The sequence below is a fragment of the Acomys russatus genome, chromosome 17 (genome assembly GCF_903995435.1).
Source record: "Acomys russatus chromosome 17, mAcoRus1.1, whole genome shotgun sequence".
NCBI classification, from domain to species: Eukaryota; Metazoa; Chordata; class Mammalia; order Rodentia; family Muridae; genus Acomys; species Acomys russatus.
In genome coordinates this window covers 48,278,382-48,302,592 of record NC_067153.1, presented here as the reverse complement: position 1 = coordinate 48,302,592, position 24,211 = coordinate 48,278,382, and the positions used below count along the sequence as shown (strand labels likewise).

General features: G+C 49.8%; 1 protein-coding gene across 1 annotated transcript; it reads right to left on the bottom strand.

The window, feature by feature from the left end:
• Window positions 1–526: 526 nt before the first annotated feature.
• LOC127201526 (tetratricopeptide repeat protein 38-like) lies at window positions 527–23,178 on the bottom strand. Its single transcript, XM_051160154.1, has 14 exons — window positions 23,084–23,178; window positions 22,252–22,329; window positions 21,033–21,114; window positions 19,104–19,275; window positions 16,587–16,760; window positions 14,458–14,533; window positions 11,523–11,642; window positions 9,874–9,933; window positions 8,538–8,576; window positions 5,673–5,754; window positions 4,612–4,777; window positions 3,731–3,890; window positions 3,440–3,513; window positions 527–679 (listed from the first exon to the last, which is right to left on the bottom strand). The coding sequence occupies exons 1-14, from the start codon at window positions 23,102–23,104 to the stop codon at window positions 589–591; spliced, it is 1,395 nt and encodes a 464-aa protein (XP_051016111.1). The 5' UTR covers window positions 23,105–23,178; the 3' UTR covers window positions 527–588.
• Between the last annotated feature and the right edge of the window lie 1,033 nt (window positions 23,179–24,211).

The window sequence follows — 24,211 nt, the reverse complement described above, 5'->3', positions numbered from 1 at the left end:
AGAAGCCCCAGCTGGCTCCAGAGAAGCAGAAGCCATCCTGTCCTCATCTTTGGGGATAGTGGCAGGTTCAGCAGTTTGGGGCTGATAACCAAAGCCAGTAAGGCAGAGGCCTCTTCCATAATGAAAAGGAAAAGCCTCTGCTTGCTGAGACCCAAGGAAGCTCACTGGAATCCTCCCCCAGGGAAATGGGACAGAAGAACCTGTGTAGAATATAGGGAAAACTAAATGAAAAGGTTTCACTAGCGCAGGGTGTGTATGTGGGGGGCACTTCTGAACCTCCCAGCCTAGCTGGCCACACCGCTGCCCTGCTTGCCAGCTTCAAAACAACAAGGCATCTGCAAGTAATAGCACCTCTTTGCTTCTAGAAGGCCAAGAAAATGCCTGTGGGCTCTGAAAGGAATCCCCAATATCACTCAAAATTAACATGTGTCCCCTATTCTATCAAACTAATGATTTGAAGAATTCTGCTCAGGACTTAACCTTATCCTCTGACAAGGACGCCCAGCTGTATTGTAACCTTAACCCAACCAGACAACAAGCTAAAGCCAGGCTGGGCTGGGCTGTAAGCCAAGGACCCAGCCTTGGTCACTACATGAGATGGACAGCAGTTGCCTTGCGGATGAGCCTCTCAGTCAGGGGTGAGTTGGGTCTCAGAGCATCACGCTCCATCAGAAGGTTCCTGTGGAAACACACAGAGGGTTAGTTATAGAACCATCTAGAAGGATGTGGGAATATGACTGGCAGGAGCAGAATGGGTACAGCCAGCTTACAGTACTTTGAGTCTACATTAGAGATAAGCAGCAGAGATGAGGACTCCAGTGTAGGCTCTCACTGTGGCTTCGTCTGTCTTAGGGGAAGCCATGGCTCAAGACCTCACAGCCTATGCTCCTGTCACAGTTTATGCTGAGGATGAGAGGGACAAGAGACACAGGAAGCCACATGTCAGACTCCCCCAGAAGAAGCAAGGCAAAAAGTTAAAAAAAAAAATGGGTACAGGAAAGCCTTAGTTTAAAAGAAGCAAGAACAGGATCCCTCTGAGCAGAGCCCTGCTGTGGCTGAATGCTGCTGCTGCTGCCACCTTGATCCTCAGCATGATTTAGGGAGAGGACCCTTACAGAGGCATTAGTGTCCCTGTGAGAAACAGAGGAGAATCTGCTTCCTGAGTCTCAGGAGAAGCAACATGCAGCAATAGCTCTGAGCCAGGGCCAGGAGTGCACCAGAAACATCCCTGCTGGACCCTGATGCAGGACAGTTCAGCTTCTAGAACGACAAGACCAGTGAGTCTGGTGTCTGAACCATCATGTCTGTGTTGCTTTGGCAACAACTCTAGGAGCTTAGGATAGACACAGATTAACAATGGTGGGTCTGTGTGTGTGTGTGTGTGTGTGGGGTGAGTGATGTTAAAAGGCTGGGACTTCGCACACAGTGAGGGGACAACTCCACAGCCAGGGTAGAAGTGTATCAGCCTCCTTTTGCTGCTAAAATGAGTGTTGTGAGGCTGGGTACTTTGTCAAATTAAACATTTTATAGGAGGATGGAGAGGTGGCTCAGTGGGTAAGAGCACTGTCTGCTCTTCCAAAGGACCCGGGTTCAATTCCCAGCAACCACATGGCAGCTCAACAACTGTCTGTAACTCCAGTTCCAATGGCTCTGACATTCTCACTCCAATGTACATGAAATAAAATTAAATAATTTATTTAAGAAAGCCACCAAGCAGGGTGGCTTCTCTTTAAAAGACTGTTCAGGGCTGGAGAGATGGCTCATCAGTCAAGAGCACTGCCTGCTCTTCCAGAGGTCCTGAGTTCAATTTCCAGCCACCACATGGAGGCTTACCACCAGCTATAATGTGATCCAATGCTTTCTTCTGGCATGCAGGCATAAAAGAAAGCCAGAGTACTGTCAGTATACATAATAAATAAATAAATAAATCATAAGGAAAAATTCTTCAGTGGACAGCACTCACTAGGGTCCCTGGAGAATTCCTTTAACATCTTCTGAGGATGGGGCCCCATGACACCCTGGAGTTCTCTTTTCTCTAATCTCTTCCCCTCTCAACATTTCCAAACTTGGGAACACAGGGCCAGCCATGGAACCAGGGCCACACTCAAACCATCCCAAACCACAGCAGAGGGATTTTTGCCTGTCAAAGGGGTGGGCTGCACAGGGAGGCAAGCACTTGGAAGGAGTGCCCCACTCCTGCAGGGTCCTCCCAGGCAGCTGTGCCCCCTCTCTTTCCTGTACTATGTCCCCTCCCCGGGGTAGGACTTGAGCTGTGTAGCGTCAGCTCCAGCATGGGCCACACTGAATCCCTGCCAGCTCCTCTGTCCACAGAGCTGTCAACTCCTAGCTCTGACCACCTTTTACCCACAGCAGGTCCCCGAGGGGCTCAGCCAATATAGCAGCACCTGTGGCTTTTTACATATGGACATGGGGTGATAAAATCATGGATATGTGTCCATGGCATTTCTGAGTTCAAAGTATCTCAAGTGTTCCCAGCCATCACCTGCACTGCAGGGGTCTGGCCCACACTGGCCAGGGTACCTGCCTCGACCTCTTTTCACAAGGCAAGGACCCAGGAGCTCTCTCCTTGGCAGGGTGTGTGTTGAGGAAGAGGGAATATAATGGGTATGGGCTGGAGGAATTCCTTTACCGTCTCTCCAGACACCCCCCAGCTTCTAGGTTTCAGCTTTCTCTCCTAACCAGGCCCACTGGCTAAGTGCATTTGACATGTAGTTTCCTCTCCACACTCTATGGGATACTCCCATGGTCCTCCACTCCCTCACCAGCTCCACCATCATCCTTTCCTCCTGACCACAACCACGTGACTGTTCAGATGTCCATGTGACGAACTGGTTTTTTCAGAGGTTCCAGGACAAGGTCCATACCCACCCACTGTGCACTGTGTCCACAGTTAGCACAGGTCGGTAAGAGTCTGTAAGCTGAGGCCCAATGAGCAGACAGAAAAAGGAGACAGGGGATCGCAGGAAGAGGGCACAGACACACAAGGACCTGAGAGCAGGTGTACTGACTGTCTGTATATTTCCACATGGCTACAATGTAGAGATGGCCTGGAAGGCAGGAGGCTGGGTAAAAGGGTGGCCCTGGCTGGGTGGTGATGTCTTACACCTTTAGTCCCAGCACTCAGCAGGAAGAGATAGGCAGATCTCTGAGTTTGAGGCCAGGTCTATAGAGCAAGTTCCAGGACACCTAGGGCTGCATAGACAAACCCTGTCTCCAACAGAAAGTGGGTGTTGGTGGTACCATATATCCTCCTTTGTCAAGTGGAGCCTGCTAATAAAAGAGAACCTAATCCTCAGTTTGCTTCCTGCTTTCCTAACCCCAAAAGCAGGAGCACACATGTCAAGGCAGGTGCATGCACAGGGAGACCATGTGCAGGGGACCCGCCCATGCCTGGCTGTAGGAAGGGCAAAGTACTCACCGGGCCACATTCTTATGGATGCTGGACGTACAGTTGATGGATGCATGAAGCAACAGATGGTTGAAGACGTCTCTCTATGATGGCAATTAGGCAAGTTAGGCTCCTGCAGCGTGGACCAGGGATGGGCTCCCAGCCCACAGGGAACACTGAGACAAACCCCACCCTCCACAGCACACCTTGGTGGCAGCTTCAACAAGAGTGTTCCTACCCCATGAGTAAGGACCACACAGGAGACACCTGGCTGCTGGTCCAGCACTGCAGCCTCTGGGTCCCTTCACTCAGCTGGCTCACCTGGGCGGTGCTGCCCCCAATCTCGACAATTCGGTAGCGGATTGGCAAGAGAAGCTCCAAGACTCGGTCAGGGTTCCCGTTCTCAGCTTCCACAAGGGCCTGGCACAGGGGCAGCCCCACATCTTGTGCCAACTTGTGCTGGCAGTTCTCCCCTGGGGACCTGTCACCAAGACCAAAGCTCAGTATTCACCTCCACACAGTCTTCCTGGACAGAGAGACCCAATGTTAGGGCCTCTCACAGCTGCCTGATGCCACTCTGCAAGGAAGAGGAGACACAAGCCTCTGCCCAATGTTGGGAGAGGCACAGGCTCCTGTCCCCAGCCTCAGTTTGTTCATGTGGAAAGTGGTATAACAGCACAGAGAGGTCAGGACTGTGGACAATGCTAGTAGAGACTGGGCACCCACAGCCATGTCTATAAAACTGCTATCCTAAGACTGCCCTTGTCAGCCCAGAAGGCATCATTTCCAGCAGATGAAGAATCTGAGGCTAGGCCGGGCATGGGGGTGCATGCCTTTAATCCCAGCACTCCAGAGGCAGAGGCAGGCGTCTCTGTGAGTTCGAGGTCAGCCTGATCTACAAAGTGAGTCCAGGACAGCCAAGGCTACACAGAGAAACCTTGTCTCAAAAAACCAGGGAAAAAAAAAAATCTGAGGCTCTGAGCAAAGAGGTAGCTCAGTGTCCTAAGGACACCCACAAGACCCCTGGGGGGCAGACAGCTATGGCGAAGCATGCCCACCTGGCAATACCCACTTAGAAGCATGGGTCTCCTCAAAGCTATGCTCACCAGCAGGACCTCACCCTAGCAGGCCTTGGCGCAGCCCTTGCAGGCATTCACCCTGTCAGCTGGGCCCAAACCTCATGGTCTCAGGGCCTCACATACTTGCTGGCCTCCTGCAGAGTGGTCATCAGCTCCTGTGTAGTCTGGAGGTCCCGTGCACCCAGGGAGGCCATCAGCAAGTGAGCATCATTGAAGAGAAGGACGTGGTCTCGGGTATGCTTCTTGGTCACAGGTAGAACAGCCTGCCACCGTTGGCCAAGGGACACCCCTGGGGACAAAGAAAAGCCAAGGGTGTGAGGCAGCAGTGTGTCTTACACCTGTTTCTTCTGAACTCACATCGCTGAGAAGCCCATCTAATCTTGTCCTGGTGAGGGGCCAGGAAGTGAGCAGGGCCACCAAGGCCTATGCTCTTCTTGTTTACCTGGAAACGCAACAAACCCATGAGGTAAAAGCAGATTTGAAAAACTGTCACAGACCTTCAAGTTACTCCTACACCTTGATAGACTACCCCCTGACCCCAGAACATGTTTTGAATGGTCCTTATGGTAATCACAAGCCTAGTACCTGTGGAGAGGTAGCTGGGTGGTTAAGAGCCTTGGTTGCTCTTCTAGAGGTGCTGAGTTCAATTCCCATCAACCACATGGCGGCTCACAACCATATAAAGGGATCCAGTGCCCTCTTCTGGCATGCAGGTGTATATGCAGACAGAGCACTCATACATTAAGAAAATAATATGAAAGTAAATAAAACTAAAATATTAACAGTCATCCGTGCCTCACAAGAGTGAGGAAACGAGAAGCTTTTCATAGCCAGCCAGACACTGGGCGTCCCTCACACTGGGAGTCTGAGCCTTCCTCAGCATCCCTCTGTGGAGCATCATCTGGACCTCCAGCCTGAGCAGGAAGCCAGCCCCATCAGGGTAACTTTGAAGCCTAGGCAGTAGCCAGGTGCTGCCTGTGCCCTCAAAGTTCTGCCAGTCAGCATATGGGAATGGCAAGGTTCAGTGCCCACGGCCACCACACCAAGGAGGCGTGGAGAACAAGTCAGTGGCCTTGGACTGGCAAGGAGACAGCTGCCATCCTCATTCATCCCAAGGCCTCACCCTCAGGGCTGGCAACCATACTTTCTCTCCTTGTGAAGGGAGAAGGAAGAGACGCAGGTACCTTCCATCTGAAGACGGTAGAGCATGGAACAGCTGTTTACTACATCCAGCATGGTACCACTGGCCTTCAGTCTTGGAAGGATCTGGAAGACAAGGGCCATGGGAGGCCAGGCTCAGGGGCCCAAATAATAACAGGGCCATGGGAAAAGCCAGAGTTGCGATATGAGCCATGAGTGCAGCGTGCATAGAGAAAGCCCTCAGCAAACAAAAGATATGAGCGTCATCCCCAGCACCTGAGACATCAAGACCATCACCCTCATCACTTCTCAGCCTTCAGGCTAAGAGAAAGTGCAGTACCACAACACTCAGTAAGGGATCATGCAGCTGTGAATACCAGAATGCACACACACACACACACACACACACACACACACACACACACACATGCACACACACAGACGCCCACTCCACTGTGTGCCTAGGGTTATTTCTGGCCCTGTCAACTGCCGCTCTCTCACCCTGTGCCTAACGTTGCTCTGTCTGGCATGAGACTCAGATCGCACCTGGTCTCATTTCAATTTTGCTCACTAGGAGATCTTGTACACCTCAGAGCACACAGTTCCTATCACCTTACCTTCTTTCTAAGAAGCTGATCGTGACAGAAGGACTCCTCCAAGGGACCCTTGTCTGGCAGGTGTTTCTCTAGTGTTCTGACATCCACATAGTGAGCATCCTGTGCCAAGATTTCATTACTAAGACCTCAGTGTGGAGCTAGGTTCTGGACTTGGCCAGTGAGATGGGGCCTAGCAAACTCTATTTGCTAAGGCTACAATGCCACACAATTTATCCTCATCATTATTTTGCCTGTATGAGTGCTTTGCCGGCATGTATGTCTATGCACCATATGTGTGCCCTGTGCCCACAGAGGACAGAAGTGGGCATCTGGTCTCCTGGAACTGGAGTTACAGAGAGTTTTAACTACCAAGTGGATGCTGGGGATTGAACCTAGGTCCTCTGGCCCATCTCTCTAGGCCACAACTTTTCTCCCCCACCCCTTTACTCATGACTGTAAGGTAGAAACCTAGGACCAGCAAGTGCTCTAACACTGATGCTCCTAGGCATATTTTGAAAACTTCTGATTCTCAGACAGGGTCTCACCATGTTCTCCAAGCTAGCCTTCAACTTACATCATAGCCCAGACAGACTGTGAACTTTAATGTTTCTGTCCAGCCTCCTAAGCAGCTAGGGTTTCAGGTCTGCACCATCATGTGTAGATTAATTTTTTTAAATGTATATGAGTGCTCTATCTGCATGTACACCTGCACTCCGGAAGAGGGCTTTAGAAGGTATAGATAGTTGTGAGCACCATGTGGTTGCTGGGAACTGAACTCAGGACCTCTGGAAGAACAGCCAGTGCTCTTAACCACTGAGCCATCTCTCCAGCCCTCCTCCCCCGAGTAGATTAATTTTTATAGCATAGATTTTATAACAGTAAAAACAAACAGGGCTCCATCAAGAAGGCTCAATGGTAAGTGCACTGGCTGCTCTTCCAGAGGATCACACGGTAGCTCACAACCATCTATAGGCTCCCTCTTCTGACCTCTGCAGGTACCAGGCATGTACATAGTGCACATATATACATGCAGGCAAAACACTCAGATGCATAAAATACATACATCTTTGAAAAATTTAAACAAACACACATAAGCACCCACAACTGGCCATATGGCTCAGTAAAGGCCCTTGTGAGGCCAAGCCTGTTTGATCTCTGAACTCATATTGTGGAATGAGAACCAACTTCTGCAAGTTGTTCTCTGACTTTCACATACATGTCATGTCATGAATACATATATGCAATGAATAAATATGAATTTTTTTTGAGACAAGGTCTCCCTATGTAGCTCTGGATGTCCTAGAACTCACAATGTAGTTCAGGCTGGCAGTGAACTCACAGAGATCCATCTGCCTCAGCCTCCTGAGTGCTGGGATGAAAGGTGTGCACCACCAACCCGCCTCTGACTTTTAAAGAATCATTTATTTTAAAAAAGAAAAGAAAAAAAGAATCATTTATTTTTATGAGCATTGGTGTTCTTCCTGCATGTCTGTGTGAGGGTGCCAGATCCTCTGGAACTGGAGTTACAGGCTGTCGTGAGCTGCAATGTGGGTGCTGGGAATTGAACCTGGGTCCTCTGGAAGAGCAGCCAGTGCTTTTAACCATTGAGTCACTTCTCCAATCCCCTGCCTCTGACTTAAAGTTAAAAATTAGTGAACAAAAATTCAAAAGAATACCAACCCTCCTATGGACAGATGAACTGCCTCATTAAAAATACCCATCTATTCACACCGCATGTGGTGGTGGCACACACCTTTAATACCAGCATTTGGGAGGCAGAGGCAGGCAGACTGCTGTGACTTCAAGGCCAACATAATCTACAAAGCTAGTCCAGGACAGCCAAGATGACACGGAGAAACCCTGTCTCAAAAAACCTTAAAAAAAAAAAAAAAAAGACCATCTACATCAGGAACTGGTGGCACATGCCCTTAAATCCAGAACTAAGGTTGCAGAGACAGGTGGATCTCTGTGAGTTTGAGGCCAGTGTGGTCTACAGAACAAATCCCAGGATTGCTACACAGAAAAACCCTCTCCCAAAGAAAAGAAGAATACACATCTGATCAGACAGAGACTGCCTTAGACAAGTCAGTCTCTGAACACTATGAGTGAATACTCAGCAGAGGCCCCATGATACATGGAGTCAGGACGCAGCCCCGACAACAGCCAATCCTACAAAGTCTTATCTGAGAACTTGGGGGCATTCTCCCACTGGTTCGCTCTGTGTAGGACAACGCCAATAGGCTAGGAGAAGACCCAGAGGCTATGAGAGTCACAGGTAGACTGGAGCAACAAGCCACAAACAGATGTACTTACCTGGCTGTCATAGATGGTTAGCGCGGCCTCGTATTCTCCCTGCAAAGGTGACATTGCCGTGAGTAACATCTGGAGAAGTCAAAAAGCAATGCTTGGGAGCACACTAGGAAGAGCTGAGCAAGGCCTCCACTAAGGGGGATGGGCAGGGCTCAGTGGTAGCCCAGTGTGGAGGGAGGAGAAGGTGAGCTAGGAGCCTCCATATCTCTCTCTATGGTAACAGCTGGGAGAAGCACTCTGAGGAGTGGGATGCTGCCAGTCCCCATCATCTCTCCTCATGCCTTCCTGGTCTGAGAAGAATTTCTGGTGCTGTAGATCCAATCTAAGACTCTCCCCGTGCTCCCCAGCACTTGGTTCCACCCTTCCCCCTGCATGGTGGTATAAATGAGAGTGTCCCTCATGGGCTCAGATGTGTTAGTACTTGTTCCCCAATTGGTGGCACTGTTTGTGCAGGCTTAGGAGGTGCGGCCTTGCTGGAGGAAATGGGCTTTGAGAGCTTAAGGTTTCACCCTGGACTCAGTCCATGCTGCTTTGTGCTTGCATGAGGTGAGCTCTCAGCACCCAGTTCCTGCAGCCATGTGTGCTGCTTGCTCCATGCCTCCCTACCGTGATGGAGGCTCTTATGATTCTAGAACCTTCCCTTCCCTCTACAAGTTGCCTTGGTCCCAGGGTTTTATCACAGCAATAGAAAAGTAACTAAGCCACTTGAGTCCTGCTTCCCAAGAGTGAAAAGTGTCTTGAGGAGTGCAGCCTGCCAAGCTCTTGCAGTATGAATGCTGTATTGCTTCAGACACCAACTGTGCTGGAGAGGTTGATGTCAACTTGACACAGCTAATGTCATCTGAGAGGGAGAGGGAACCTCAATTAAGAAACTCCATAAGACCAAGCTGAAGGCAAGCCTGTAAGGCCTTATCTCAATTAATGATTGGTGTGGAGGGCCCTGACAATTGTGGGTGGAGCCATCCCTGAGATGGTGGTCTTGGGGTCTATAAGAAAGCAGGCTGAGTAAGCCATGGGGAGGAAGCCAGGAAGCAGCACTCCTCCATGGCCACTGCATCAGTTCCTGCCTCCAGGCTCCTTCCTGCCCTGTTTGAGTTCCTGTCCTGCCTTCCTTCAGTGATGACTACAATGTGGAGATGTAGGTCAAGTAAACCCTTTCCTCCCCAGCTTGCTTTTGGCCATGGAGATACATCACAGCAATAGAAGCCCTAACTAAGACACCATTTCTACCAACACACAAAGGTGCTATAAGGAAGTCAGACAGAGCTGGGGACTGGGAACCACCTCTTCAGTGGACATCTGCAGTGGGTGAGACAACCCATGGAAACAAGCAACCTACCTTTTCAATCAAGTACAGGGCCCAGTGCCAATAGTTATGGCTAGCAAGCATATCGGAGTCCTGCAGAAAGAATGAAAGAACAGCTGAGCACCTGTGGGCTTGGTCTACTGTTCTGGATTAAGTTCCCAACATAGAATAAATTGGGCATATGGAAGACCACACCTGTGATCTGGGTACCAGGGAGGTGAACACAGAGATTCAGAAGTTCAAAGTTGGGCTGGGCAGATGCTCACTTGGTACGATGCCTGCTGGGTAAGCATGAAGACCTGAGTGTGACTCCCTGTACCCAGCTCATAGCTTGACATGATGGTGTAAGGCTGTTATCACAGGGGGTGGCCTGTCCTTGAGGTTTTCTGGCCAGCCAGTCTTGCTTAATCAGTAAGCTGCAGGTGCTAGGGAAAGGCCTTGCTCACAAACCCAGGCAGATGGCACTGGAGAAATGACAGTGTGGCTTTCACATGCACACATATACCTGTGTACTTGCACCAACCTAAAGGTGCACCTGCACATGGACAAACACATAGACACATATACATGCATACACAAACACATAAGCAGAGGTGGGGTGTGTGTGTTTTGGGGGAACAATGTAAAGGAGAGAAACCAGGCCAGCTAGACGCCAACTAGTGCTCCACTCACAGGTGCTTCTCCCTACCCATAAAACCTTCCAGCATCTGCCTGGGGAGTCCCCAGAAAAAGTAGCTTCTCTTCTTTAGGTTCTTTGTACCCCTAAATATTTTCCAGACCCTGGAGTCTGGGCATCTCTAGAATGGGCTGCATATTCAGACACCTCCCTTTGACCAGCTGCACCTACAACTATGCCTAGAGATGCTGAGAATTAGCCTGCCTGTCAATCACAGTCCTTGCCCAGGGCACTGCTCAGGGGGATGCTGGTGGCCACTGCGTCCTGCTTTGTCTCTGAAACACTGAGCATCTCCTCTCAGTGCCAGACTCAGGAAAAGACTTACTGCCCTAGCTGTGGTGTCCTTGCAGCCTGCTGTGTTACAGAAAGAAGGGCAGCCAGGACACGTGGACAAGGGGCCAGGTCTCATGCCAGAGAAAACAGGTCCACCCAGACAAAGAAGAGTCACCATTGCTAGTGGGCAAGGAAGGCATGACAACAGCCAGTCAGGAGCAGGGGTGAGTAGAGATGGGACTAAGGAATAGGGACAGTGAGGCCACAGAGTGCTCAGGCCACGGAAAGGGTCAGGGTCAGCACTAGAGGTATGAACAGCCATAACCCCCATATGCCAGCCTTACATCAGTGGGCCATCACCCAATCGGCCTGCCTCTTTCCCACCCACTGCACCATGTGTTCCTTGTTGGCAGCAGCAGAAGCACAGGCAACTCAGGGTCCTGAGCATGTGCAAACTAACTAGGGTCTAATTTATCCAGCACCTTTGGACACATTCTTCTCACAGCAAAATATCTCAGGAAGACCTCAATTGTAGTCACTTCTAAAACCCTGGTAGGTGTTGGGATGCTGGGGGCTCCCTGGGGATGTTTCGCTGTCAGGGATGTCTCCAAGCTGAACCTAAGCTCCCAGGGAGCTAAGCCTCTCCTGTAGGTCCCAGCCAGCAAGCCTAGGGGGAATTCCTGGTGTCAGACTGGGTGGCCCAGCAGAGGACCAGCAACAATTCAGTTCATACCTTCCAGTGGCCTTCTGTGCGCTGCATGAACTCCATCCCGTCTTTGACCTCTGCTCTCATCTCATGTATATGGGCCATAGTGTGCACTGACCAGGCATCTGTGGGCTCAATAGATAAAGCCTACAGGAGGTAAGAGATGAGAGGACAAGGAAAACAGGGATTAGCCTGGTGGCCTGGACCCAGCAACAGCAAGGGTGGGAACTGGGTTCTAACTCAGGATAACTACAAACCTAGCACCAGCTTCATTTCCTTGTTGCTTAGCAGGTACCAATGTGTGCCTTATCCACCATAGCAGGCTGCTGAGGAGGGCATGCCTGCCAGCCTCACAGATGAGGAAACTGAGGCTCAATGAGGCCAGGATTTGCTTCCTGAGCACATCTGAGTCATTTGCAATATGCTACCCAGGAGCTCTGTGCCTCAGTTTCCTATGATGACCTTTGGGGCTGCCTTCCTTTCAGGGCTATGAGAACAGTGTAGACTGTTACAATCTCTGGTGATGAATGACAGGAGGCTGCCCCTCCCACTTATACTCAGGGGATGGTTACACAGGTGGCTTCCTGAGGGAGAAGCAACTGGTTCTAGCAACACCTTCTTCTTCTTCTTCTTCTTCTTCTTCTTCTTCTTCTTCTTCTTCTTCTTCTTCTTCTTCTTCTTCTTCTTCTTCTTCTTCTTCTTCTTGAGACAGGATTTCTCTGTGTAGCCTTGACTATCCTGGACTCCCTTTGTAGACCAGGCTGGCCTTGAACTCACCTGCCTCTGCCTCCCCAGTGCTGGGATTAAAGGTGTGCCCCACCAAGCCTGGCTCTAGTAACATTTGTTAATGAGAAAATCTACATGAACCCTGAGCTCTGCAGTGAGGCAGAGGGACACATGAACAATTCTCACCTCCTTGTCCATCTGTTCACCAGGTCACTTCATGTTTATTGACACCTACTGAGTGCTGGGCATGAAGCAGTAAACTGGGGTTCGCTGCAACCCCATCACTGGCTTTTTCATTGCCCCACACCAAATCATGGGTCCCATAGATGTACTTTCCCTGGAGTCTGGAAGTGCAAGTGCCTCAGCACTAGCCTGGCACCTGCTATAAGGGTTTGGCAACATGCCCCAGCAGTCTCTGCCTTCCTGCTCCTGTCCCTCAGCTTTCACACTCCTGTCCACTCTATGTGAGAAGACAGGGGTCACACAACATGTCTGCATGGCCTTGGGGCAGATGTCTTGAGTACCAGGAGAGCTGGGTATGTCACAGAGTACATCCTGAGTGTGATATTTTACTTGCACTCCTTTTAACCCCTTTAAACATGCTGCCTTCACCCAGGGGGTTGGGAAATATGACTCATCCCTGATCTTTCTGTTTATAGGGCTGACCAGCATCCTCATTCAACTGGAGTCCTGCATGGTTTCCTGGAAGACTCCAACTCTGCCTGTCCCTCACACCTCTCCTGGCCCCGAGGTTGACCTGCTGGAATTGCTGTCACCTCGGGAAGTCATTGTAGTCCAGTGGAGCCTGGTGCTATACCCCCTCCCGTGGTGGAAACTTGGGGGACACTGTTTTAGCCTTTGTCTCCATATCTAGCAACTATCTATGGGGTCTGAGGCTAATGTCAGCGAGTCCTATCGCACCAGGAGAGCTGGAGTGAGGGGTAGGAAAGAGCAGCTGAGGAGAGGGGTGAGTGAACTATTGTGATACACCCTGTTTCTTGTAAGACTTGAGACTATCTCCCTCAACCAGAGCGGCCTTCCTGTGGCTTAGCCATGAATGGGGTATCTGGCTACCTTGATCATACAGCTTAGATAGCCAGGGAGCTTCCTGCAACATTCAGGTCTGACTCACAGCTAAAGAAACAACAGCTACAATAAAACCCCTTCCCTTGATCCCTGAATCTGGACTGAGTCTGATTCAAGCCACCCTCAGAGACCCTGAGGAAGCTGCCATGAGGAGGGGCACTTTAGGCCCACTGGGGCAATGCCTAGGTGGGGAGCCACAACAGGGATGCATGGAAGCTAGGGTCTAGTCCAGCTTCTTGCCAGGTGAAAACTTGATTCCTCAGCTTTATCACCATAGGAGGGCTCTGCCTAGCTTGTCTCTGAGCTGCAGCTCTCATAGCCAGGCACTAAAGTGTTTAACAGGGTGGGCAGAGAGCATCAGCAGGAGCAGGCATGGGCAAAGTGCCAGTTGTGAACCAGGATCAAAAGAGAATCTCTCTCTCTATGCGTGGCAATGCCTCCTTGCGCCACCTTAGTTTCTACTCTTGCAAGGACAAGAGTACCAGAGATGGACTTCTAGACCTTGCACCCAGGCCTGCCACTTGACCATGGCTCCATGCCTACGGGAGTGCCCTCAGGTCAGCCAGCACATCCCAGCGGAAAACAGAACACAGGACCCTAGGCTGAAGCCCCAAATAGGTTCCACACTGGCTCCACCCCTCCCACTGAGGGAACTCTAGTGATGAGTGAGGGCTAAGAGACAAGCTTGAGGGCAGGATAAAGCCCTCCACTGATGGAGAAAGAGCATCACACGATCAGACCCTGATCCAGGAAACCTTTGTTTCCACCCACCTCAAACCTCAGGCAAGGCCAGACCTGGTGGAATGGTGAGAGATTCAAGGAGGAAGAACCAAGGTTTGCATGGCTCTCCTGTAGTGAGCCAGTCCTGCCTAGCCCTGTGGCTCTGGAGCCAACCAGAGCTCAGAGAAGTACTGAGCCATCACTCTGGTGACGCCTGAGAGCAGGAGCCACCACCTCCCTGAGCCTCTCTGCCTTCTCTGCTCCAGGGACCTTGGGGAGATGAAAAGAGTGACAGACAGGCAGCTCCTTCCCCTAATACCAGCCCCCCCTGATCCATGAAACACCCCGATGAGGGAAGGCAGGGTGGCTTGGTCAGCATATGAGGAGCCACACCCTGAAGGGCCTCACATCTTGAGATGGGACAACTCACCTCTTTGGCAAGCTTTTCTGCTCTGTCATAGAAGTTGGTTTCCATCAGTCCAAAAGCATAGATGCCTTTCACATAGCTGAACACAGAGAAAAGACTTCAGTACCCAGGAAGATGACAAGGAGAGATGAGTCCCCCAGCAGGATCGGCCAGAGTCCTCACACCCAAGGCTTGGATGTGACTGTGTTCGTACATAGAGGGTTCCCAGATGGAACCGAGGTACAATGCAGTGGGCAGCAAACTGATCACTGTTGTCTACTTTGTGACAGGGCCCTGTAGAGCTGGTGTCAAGGAAAGAGGACTTGCTGATACCCTGATTCTGCTCAGGCCATCAGGGAGCCAGAAAAATATGCATTGCTGCGAGCCACCAGCAGGAGGCAGCACTGAAAGAATGGCACAAGCTCAACCCCGAGAGGTGCTGACCTCAGCAATTTTGACTTCCTTTCCTCAAAGTGACAACAGGCTCATTAGGAAGGTCCTCAGCCTTCTTAATGCTGTGACCCTTTAATACAGCTCCTCATGTACTTGCTACTTTGCAACTCATTTTGCTACTGTTGGGAATTGTAATGTCCATATCTATGTTTTCTGGTGATCTTAGGAAACTCTAGTGAACGAATCATGTCCCACCCTGAAGGGGTCCAAGCCCACAGGTTGAGAACTCATGGTCACCAGGCGCCTTCCTGGGAAGCCTGGTGTTATGGGTAGCTCCTCCCAGGCTTCTGTTACACTGTGCAGCATCCCTCACCCAGCCTGGGAGCACCCACTGACTGGCTTGACACTCCCCAGAACCAGATTCCAGGGGTCTGTTTATCCTGGTCACCCTCCACTCTTGCCCGCAAACTGGTAATGACTACATACTTGCACTTCTTATTAGTCACCAAGGCACTGGGTCTCAAGGCTGTGGGTCACAGGTGACAGAGCAGTTTTATCCTGTGTCCCTCTGGGACTGAGTAAGGACAGATGCTGGTGTCTGTGACTTGGGTGTCACCTTTACTGTCCAGCATAGGGATAAATGGCAGCTTTTATGGAGAGCAGGGGCTTAAAGGTAACTTTAGAAAATATTTGCCAAGGAGCTTACTAGTAGCTTCTGGGTTGTTTAATCATCAGTTTTTAAAATTTATTTATTTATTTATTTATTTATTTATTATGTATATAGTGCTTTGCCTGCATGTACACCTGCAGGTCAAAAGAGGGCATTACATCACATTATAGATGGTTGTGAGCCACCATGTGGTTGCTGGGAATTGAACTCAGGACCTCTGGAAGAGCAATCAGTGCCCTTAACCTCTGAGCCATATCTCCAGCCCTTAATCATCAGTTTTGCTGAGCCATGGTACCTAGCATGGTACCTCGACCTGTGGTCAAGCACTGTTGTAAGGGTCACCACAAAGATACTTGTATCAGGTATGATTAAGTTCTTAATCAGTAGACTTGGAGACAAATAAGATTCCCTAATAATATGGGTGGGGGTATTTCAATCAGAAAAAAAATTTTTTTAGAAAGAGAAAGACACTCCGCCTTCGGCTGCCTTTAGATACAAAGAGGAAGTTGCGTTGACTTCGGTGGGACTTTGCAGCCCGTCACGCAGCCCTGCAGGTTCTGAATGCTACATAAGCAACTCTCTGGAGAGCATTCTTTTCCCTTGTGGTGACTGGCATATCCAGAGGTCAGTGCACTAACCAGCTTGGGAGAAAGAAGGATGTGGCCACAGACCTCCTGGCACTATACAGATGAACATGGAATAACCTGGCCTGGAGACACACACCTGTAATCCCAACACCAAAGAGAATAAGGCATGAGATTGCCATGAAATTGAGACCAAGTTGGGTTACAGAACCATTTCCTATGTTAAAAATAATAAAACTAATGATGGGCATGAAGAATGTTCATTAAGCTTGGATATTATAATCTTGGGGATGTTTGTTATTGCAACAAAAAATTCTATCTGACTGATATACAATGGTACTACCTCGTTCACAGGATGGGATGAAGATCTAATGGAGAAAAGGAAGACTTGTAATTAGCAGCAGGAGTCTCACTAGCTTTAGGCTGAAGCCAATAGAGTTTCTGTGCTTTTAGGGAGGAGGAGAGAAACTGAAAGATGAAAGGATGTGCTTATTAATGGCATGTACCTGTTAAGGGGGGTGCTAGGTGTCCAAAAGGGGAAAACTCGAGCCACAGAATCCCGCATCTGCTCCCGGAGGCCCAGGTAAAAATGGGCATTGTGGGAAAACTTCAGGGCCAACAAGTCCGTCGGGTGGTCCCGGAGAATCAGTTCCCAGAGATCGCAGGCCTTGGGGAAGTTCCTAGAAGCCAAGAATACACGGAACATGAAGTCCGTATCTACAGGGGAGTGGGAGGCCATCCCGTGTCACTATCCGCATGAGCTGCTTTGAAGCCATTGTCTCTGGGGCTGGGGAGATGGCCCATGGATACAAGCGCTTGCTACACAAGCACGAGGACCTGAGTTCAAATCCCAAGCACCTGAGTAAGACTCAGCCATGGGCATGGTCCTGTAACCCCAATGCTGGGTGCAGCCATGAAAGGGGGATGGCTGAGGCTTGCTAGCCACCAGCCTAGCTGAAAGACTGTGAGCTCTAGGTCCAGCGAGAGACCCTGTCTCAAGGAATTAAGATCAAGAGTGATAGGATGGGACACATGACATCTTCCTCGGGCCTCTGAGCACAAGGGCACCTGCATAACTCACAAGCACAGGCATGAGTACACATGCCATAACACAGCCCTGCACACAAACATTAATACAGACATAAGGTACACACGCTATAACACAGCCCTGCACACAAATGTTAATACAGTAATAAACATGAGATATATAAAATATTATAGTTATGCATTTGTATTATGCACATGCCACAAAACTAAAGTGTCCTGCAGTGTGAAGTGGGGAGGAAACAGAAAAGGCAATGGGCTATGTGTGGCAGGAAGCAGAGGGATGCTCTTGTGGGGAAGGAATTAGAGTGGGCAGGGGCTTGAGGGCAGACAGTCGGGGAGGTGTAAAGAACAAAGTATGGTAACACCCATTACTTTGTTACTAATAGTAATAAGTTAAAAAAAATGTTTCCTATTAAGAAAAAAAAATTCCATCAAGAACTATGGATGTTTGAGCTTGCTTAGCAGGTGTCTAATCCCCAGCCCTGCACAGAAAAGAATGTTACAGACATATATATGTACACAAATTCTATGTTAGGTTTACCTCCAAAAACTCAAAAACCAGCGAGAAACTGTACCCTCCCATTCAGCTTTAAGAAGAAAAACAGGGGGGAGGGGCTGGAGAGAAGGCTCCATGCTTAACAGTACTCGTTGCTTTGGGGAGGCCTCGGGCTCAGTTCTGGCACCCATACTGCAGCTTGATACCATCTGTAACTCCAATTCCAGGAGATCTGGTGCCCTCTGCAGGTCGCCATGGGCACCAGACACACACGTGGTACACAGACAAACATATAAGCAAAACGTTCAGACCCATGGATAGAAGAAGAAATAAATCCTTAAAAGATGAAGGAAGAGGAAAAACCTGTCTGGTGTGGGGGTAGGCACACATGTGGAGGCCAGTGGTCGACATCACACGTCTCCTTCCATCAATGTCCCCCTTATTCCTATAGTCTCTCACTGAACCTGGACCTTACCAAGTGAGCCAGATGGGGGAGCTAGTGAGATCCAGGGATCTGCCTGTCTCCTCCTCCCCAGCCTGGGGTTAGAGTACACATCACCCTGCCTGGCTTTTTGCCTGGGATCCTAAACCTGTGTGGCAAGCACCTTATCAGCTGAGCCCTCTCTTCAGCCCAGAAAAGGAGGCTTCACCAATTGGCAAGGACAACTTGCCCCGACACCATGAGGTACAGGAGAACCCCACATCTATACTGAATGAGCAGAAAATGGTGGGACTTTCTTGGCTGAAGACTCTAAGATTCCTCACAATCAGTTCGCGGAATCTGTTCTAAGGGACAGCTCACCTGCCCAAGAAGACAGACCCTGGAGGACTGTGGGAATGGAGGCAGAGATGGGCCTGGAAGGTTGAGCTGATACACACAGCATTGGAATCCTGAACACACTGACCCTAAAGACTTGGATGTTGAAGGCTGGGTGCTCCTGCCTGTGGTGCTGTTGGGAAGTGGGAGCCTGGGTCTGGTGCTATTAATTAGGTCACTGGGAGCATGCCCTTGAAGAGAACATTAGGACCTTGGACCCTTTTGACTTTCCAGGCTGCTGTGAGGTGAGCAGCCTCCTCTGCTACCTATTAGTACCACAAAGCATTGCCTTGCCATAGCCTCACAAGCAATAGGGTTAAGATCCCATGCACTGAAGCCTCTGAAACCATAAGGCAAAATAAACCTTTCTTCCTTATAACTGTATTGTCTCGTGTATTTTGTTACAATAACAGAAAGCTGGTGAGTACAGCCTCTAGGGCAAGAAGTAAAAGGGTCAGGTTTTTTTCTTCTTTTCTGTCCTCGGTGTTGTAATGAAAATAATTAATGAGTCATAATAAGCTACTTTGAACCCTAAATTGGGAAATACTTTCTTCATGCACCATTCAATTTGGGGCAAAGCAAATTGAGAAGCTCCCTCAAGCTCTGCGGCATCACCTTGCACAGGCTTGGGATCCCAACCCCCATCCCAGGGAGGCCCCTCACCCCTCGGCAAACATCTCCACAGCAGACACGTGCAGCTGTTCCCGAGGTGTCAGGGTCTGGGTTCGGGAAACCTCCACCATCGTCTTCACAGCCTGGTCCAGGTCTTTGTCCAGCTTCACGGAGGTTCCCGTGCCAACAAGCATGAGGCCATTAGAGATGGCATGGCCCATGGCTGAGAGAAGATTGGAAAACAGTTGGTCACTCAGCCTAGCCCAGCCCCACACCCCACAAAGTGTGAGCCAGGCTGGGTACGGGCTTGCTGTCGAGGCTTCATGGGACAGTGGATGCTGCAGCACTGCTCAAGTAACCGAGGTTACTTTTAACTGGGTTTTCTGTTGAACCCCATGGTCTGAAGTATTTCCCTGTCCCCTCAGGAGCCTGGCAGAAGCTGTAACCCCTTCATTAGCTGGTATTATTGCTACAGCCAGCCCAGGCCTCCTGGGATGCTCACATAATGTTGTTCAGGGAAGCTGAGTCAACAAGTCCCTGGGGCCCACACTCTCATCCTATCTGCTGCTCTCACACAGGATGGTGGGGTGGGTAGTCCTTCCTGAAGGTGTAAGGACTCAGGCCCTACCCATGCTCCCCAGCCCCATCTTGAGAGATATGGTGCCCCCTGGTGTGCAGAACTAAATCATTGACACTGGCCAGCAAAAACAAAAAACAAAAACAACCCCCCCCCACACACAGACACACACACACACACACAAACCCCAACAACAACAACAACAACAACAAACCCCCAAAACCCAAAAAAACAAAAACAAGGACTGGAGAGATGGCTCAGTGGTTAAGAGCACCACCTGCTCTTCCAAAGGTCCTGAGTTCAATTCCCAGCAACCATATGGTGGCTCACAACCATCTATAATGTGATTTGTTGGCCTCTTCTGGCTTGCAGGTGTTCATGCAGACAGAACATTGTATACATAAGAATAAATAAAATAAATATTGCAAAAACAAAACCAAACAACAACAACAAAAACAAACCATAATATTGAGAGACCTCTACTACAGCAGCCATCAGGCCCCACCCCCCCAGCCTGAGTCCACTCTGAGCACTAGCTGTCCCTGTGGCTGCATCTGCCTGGCCCTGCTTTTCTCTTGAGGCTCTTCTCATCCGTCCTCACTAGGGCAACAGCAGGGCCTTGGCTTTAGCTTGGCTACACTGCTGCAGGTGATAGGAATATCCCTAAGTCTCCTCAAGTCCCAGGATCCTCACCCCACACATGGGCCACCCATGGGGGACTCTGCAGTGGACTGGACTGACCTCCCTGAGACTGAGACACACGGCTCTCCCAGGAGCCAGGCTGTGTGCTCCATTTCCACACAGCGCTAGTGGCTCTGGAGGTGTCGCAAGTTCCTTAAACCCCAGACAAAGGTTTCAGGAGCCATCTCTGTGTTCTAGGATTCTGGGCTTGAGAGGCACCTAGACTGCGGTATGTGTCTCACTCCCACTGACCCTCAGTTTCCTCATCTAAGAAGCAGAGTTGGTGGCAGCTTATGTCAAATTGACAAAAGTTAGAGGAAAGATTTAGACTAGTAGTCCTTAACCTATGGACTGCAGGTCGTTTAGGGGCCCAACATTCCTTTACTAGGTGGCATATTAGAGATTTACATTATAAATCATAACAGTATCAAAATTACAGTTAATAAGTAGCAATTAAATAATTTTATAGTTGGGAAATATAATATGTGAAACTGTACTAAAGGGTCGTAGCATTAAGAAGGTTGAGAACCACTGATCTAGAGCCTTCTATAGAAATGGCATCCTCATAGGAGCCGCCATTGTTTCAATACAAAGGTAGCTGCTCCCTCTGTGCAAGTGTCAACCTAGCCACTGCCCTCAGTGTGCCCTCCCAGCCAAGTGACAAGTGAGTCCCCTCAGGGAGTATGACAAGCACTCCTTCATCTAAGGGGAGCTTTACTCACCAAAGTTTGGATCTGCTGCTTTGAGCTTTGACAGGCAGCCCTCGATGCCACCAAGACTCTTGTCATTGGTCCACTTGATATACTGGAATGAGAAACGCAAGACAAATCTGTCCTCATGGACCTTAGATCCTATCAATAAACATATCTAAACTCGGGTTTTTTCTGGGGGGGGGGGTCAGGGGTGCTGCCAATGAAACTTGGCGTCTCACACAAGCTCTACTACCAAAGGAGTTCCAGACCTGAGTTATTTTTCTTTCTAGAACACTGAGCATTTTCTGGACCCTAATTAAAAAACAGTATAACTTAGTTGGTCTTCTTTGAAGAGATTAAATACACTTGATTGGATGACACCCCCTAGGTGTCATCTGCGCACTACCTGGGAAGAACTGTGGGAAAGTGGGTTCTTCCCAAGACATGAGGTGCAGCAGGTCCCCTTGTTCAGCACTGGGAGGATCCCTGGAGTCATTCAGACAACTCCTGCCTCAAAAATGACCACAGTGAGCCGGGTGTGGTGGCTCCCACCATAATCCCAGAGATGGAGTCAGAAGGCTGCTGTAAGGTCCAGGCTAGTCTGGGTTACACTGTGAAACCCAAACTAACACAAAGCCCATGGCTGCTGTTTTTTTTTTTTTACAGTTAGACATGTGAAGGCTGGAAGATGGAAAGGCCAGCTTTTGCTTTCTACCTGCATCTTCAGACCCAGGTGCACCTTGGCTCTGCCTCTGACCTACAGGATGACCTTCGGACTCAAGTCACTTCAATCCCATTGTCTGACCTGGCAAAAACAGCTGCTTGGACCTTTCTTCTAAGACCCTATCCCCTCTTCCAAATTCCCCAAGTGCTTAAATACAGGGCCCTTCGCTGGTGTGACAGTGGGTGGGAATGGATGGAAATTCTTGGTCCAGCTAACATGAGGGGAGCCTCAGGGCAGGACACCATGCTTTTCCTGGCAGAGCCCACAGCAAACCCTCACCAGGACACAGTGGGACACCTGTCTCCACATTTTCAGGCCCCCTCAGGGGGAAACACTGCTGTCCACACTGGAACTGGGGACCATGGGGACCATGGGCTCCCAGGGCTGGCAGAGACTCTTCCCATGTTGTTGGAGTTCTGTGGCAAAGGGCAGTCTTCACTGCAGAGGGGTTTACAGACCATTCACCAGTAGAAAGCTCTCCTCAGAACCCTTCATGGAGGACCATGTGTCCCTTGGCCGCCATACCTGGGTCAAGGTGGCATCAAACAGCTTGCAGGCCTCATTGCTTGTGGTTGAGAGTGGGAGGCCGGCATCCTTCCAGGCCTACACACCAGGGGAGGAATACAGGGATTTTACTTAGATGTGCGCACAACCCTTGGTTACCACTCTGTAAAGTACCTGAGAGGCCCAATGAGGTGAGTCCAAGTATCAGCCAGAAGGCAGACAGCAAATAGGGTGGGAGAGGGTTATTACCAGGAGTGTGCAAAGCCCCAGGTGGAGGAGGTTAGTGTTCCAAAGTGTAACTTGAAGGCTTATTACCTGCCTAGCAAGGTGTGTACTCCCTACCAACACCTAGCAGACCCTCTCCCAGTACATGGGAGAAGTTGAACCAAGTTGGAAAGCCTTCAGATTACAATGGCTGCCCTTGGAGACCTGAAACAGGGTGCCCAGTGCCCAGGTCTCCCTTGGGCCTGGGACATGCCCTTTATTCCTAGTGAGCAAAAGGCTGCACCTTCCAGGACTTGGAATTCAGGTGGCTGTGGCAAGTCCACTGGCTGCTCTGATCTTCATTTTCTTGGTCTGAAAAAGGGGCTCAAGATCCAGGCCCTGTATGGCTTCAAAGGAACGGTTCTCAGGAGCCAACCCCACTGCTGCACAAGCTTCCACTGGTGCACATGACTGGGAACCACTTCGGAGTCCCTTCCACCCTTAGCTGCAGATGCACAGCAGATGCAAGGAGCACTCAGGACCAGGTTCCCTGCCTGATTCTGGGTGCCCTGCAGGTTTGATCCCGAGCGCTTGGGCGCCGTGCCAACTCCCGGACCAGAGGAGGACCCAGTCCAAGGGGTGTGCATACCTGGCAGTCTCTCAGTGACATGATTAAGGCTTTGGTCTGCAGACGTGACGGCCACTGGTCAAGGCTCTCGGGAGTCCCTGAAGCCTTCCAGGGTGGTGAGGGTATTATAGATTGCAGACTGGGGTGTGGCAAGGGTGGCTGCCCTACCTGGATTGCTCACTGGTGGCTTGGGCTGCACATGCCCAGGTCAGGGCCAAGACCTGCCCGACCTGATACCGTAGGTGTGGGAATGGAGGTGGGGGTGGGGTAGGTGTGGGAAATGATCCAGTATTTATTTAAAATGGTGGTATTTTGTTTATCCCAGACTTTCTGTGTTACTCTTCACTTTCAGACATATATTAAAGTACTGAAGTGATCCCCTTTTTTTCTTAAGGACCTGGTCTCACTGTGTGGACTAAGCTGGCCATGAACTCACAAAGACCTCCTGTCTCTCTATCCACAACGCTGCAATTAAAGTTGTGTGCTACCATGCCTGGAATCAATACCATTCTAACAGCAAACATGACTGGAGGGAAGTCTAATGTCTTTGTATTTGACAACGGATTATCAGATACAGAACGAAACCCACCAATAAAAAAGTAAATCAGCTGGATTTACTAAATTGACCTATTTTTAAAAAATTATTTATTTATTTTATGTATACGAGTGTTCTATCTGCGTGTAACACCTGCAGTCCAGAAGAGGGTACCGGATCTCATTATAGATGGCTGTGAGGCACCATGTGGTTGCTGGGAATTGAACTCAGGACCTTTGGAAGAGAAAGCACTGCTCTTAACCTCTGAGCCATTTCTTCAGCCCCTTCACCTATATTTTTAATCAAAGGACACAATCAGAAAAAGAAAGGATAAACTTTAGAATGGGAGAAAACTCTTGCAAGTAATATGTTAGATAAGGGCTTCCTCTTCAGAATCTATGAAGATTTTCTTGGGGCTGGAGACATGGCTCAATAGTTAACAGCACTTGCTGCTTCTGCAGAGGACCCAGGTTTGGCTCCCAGCACCCACACCAAGCACTCAGAACTGTCTACCCCTAGCCTGGGGATCTGATGCTCTTTGGCTTCCTGGGTACCTGTGTGCATGTGGGACACATCGCTCATGCAGGCACACACACACACACATGATAAACAAA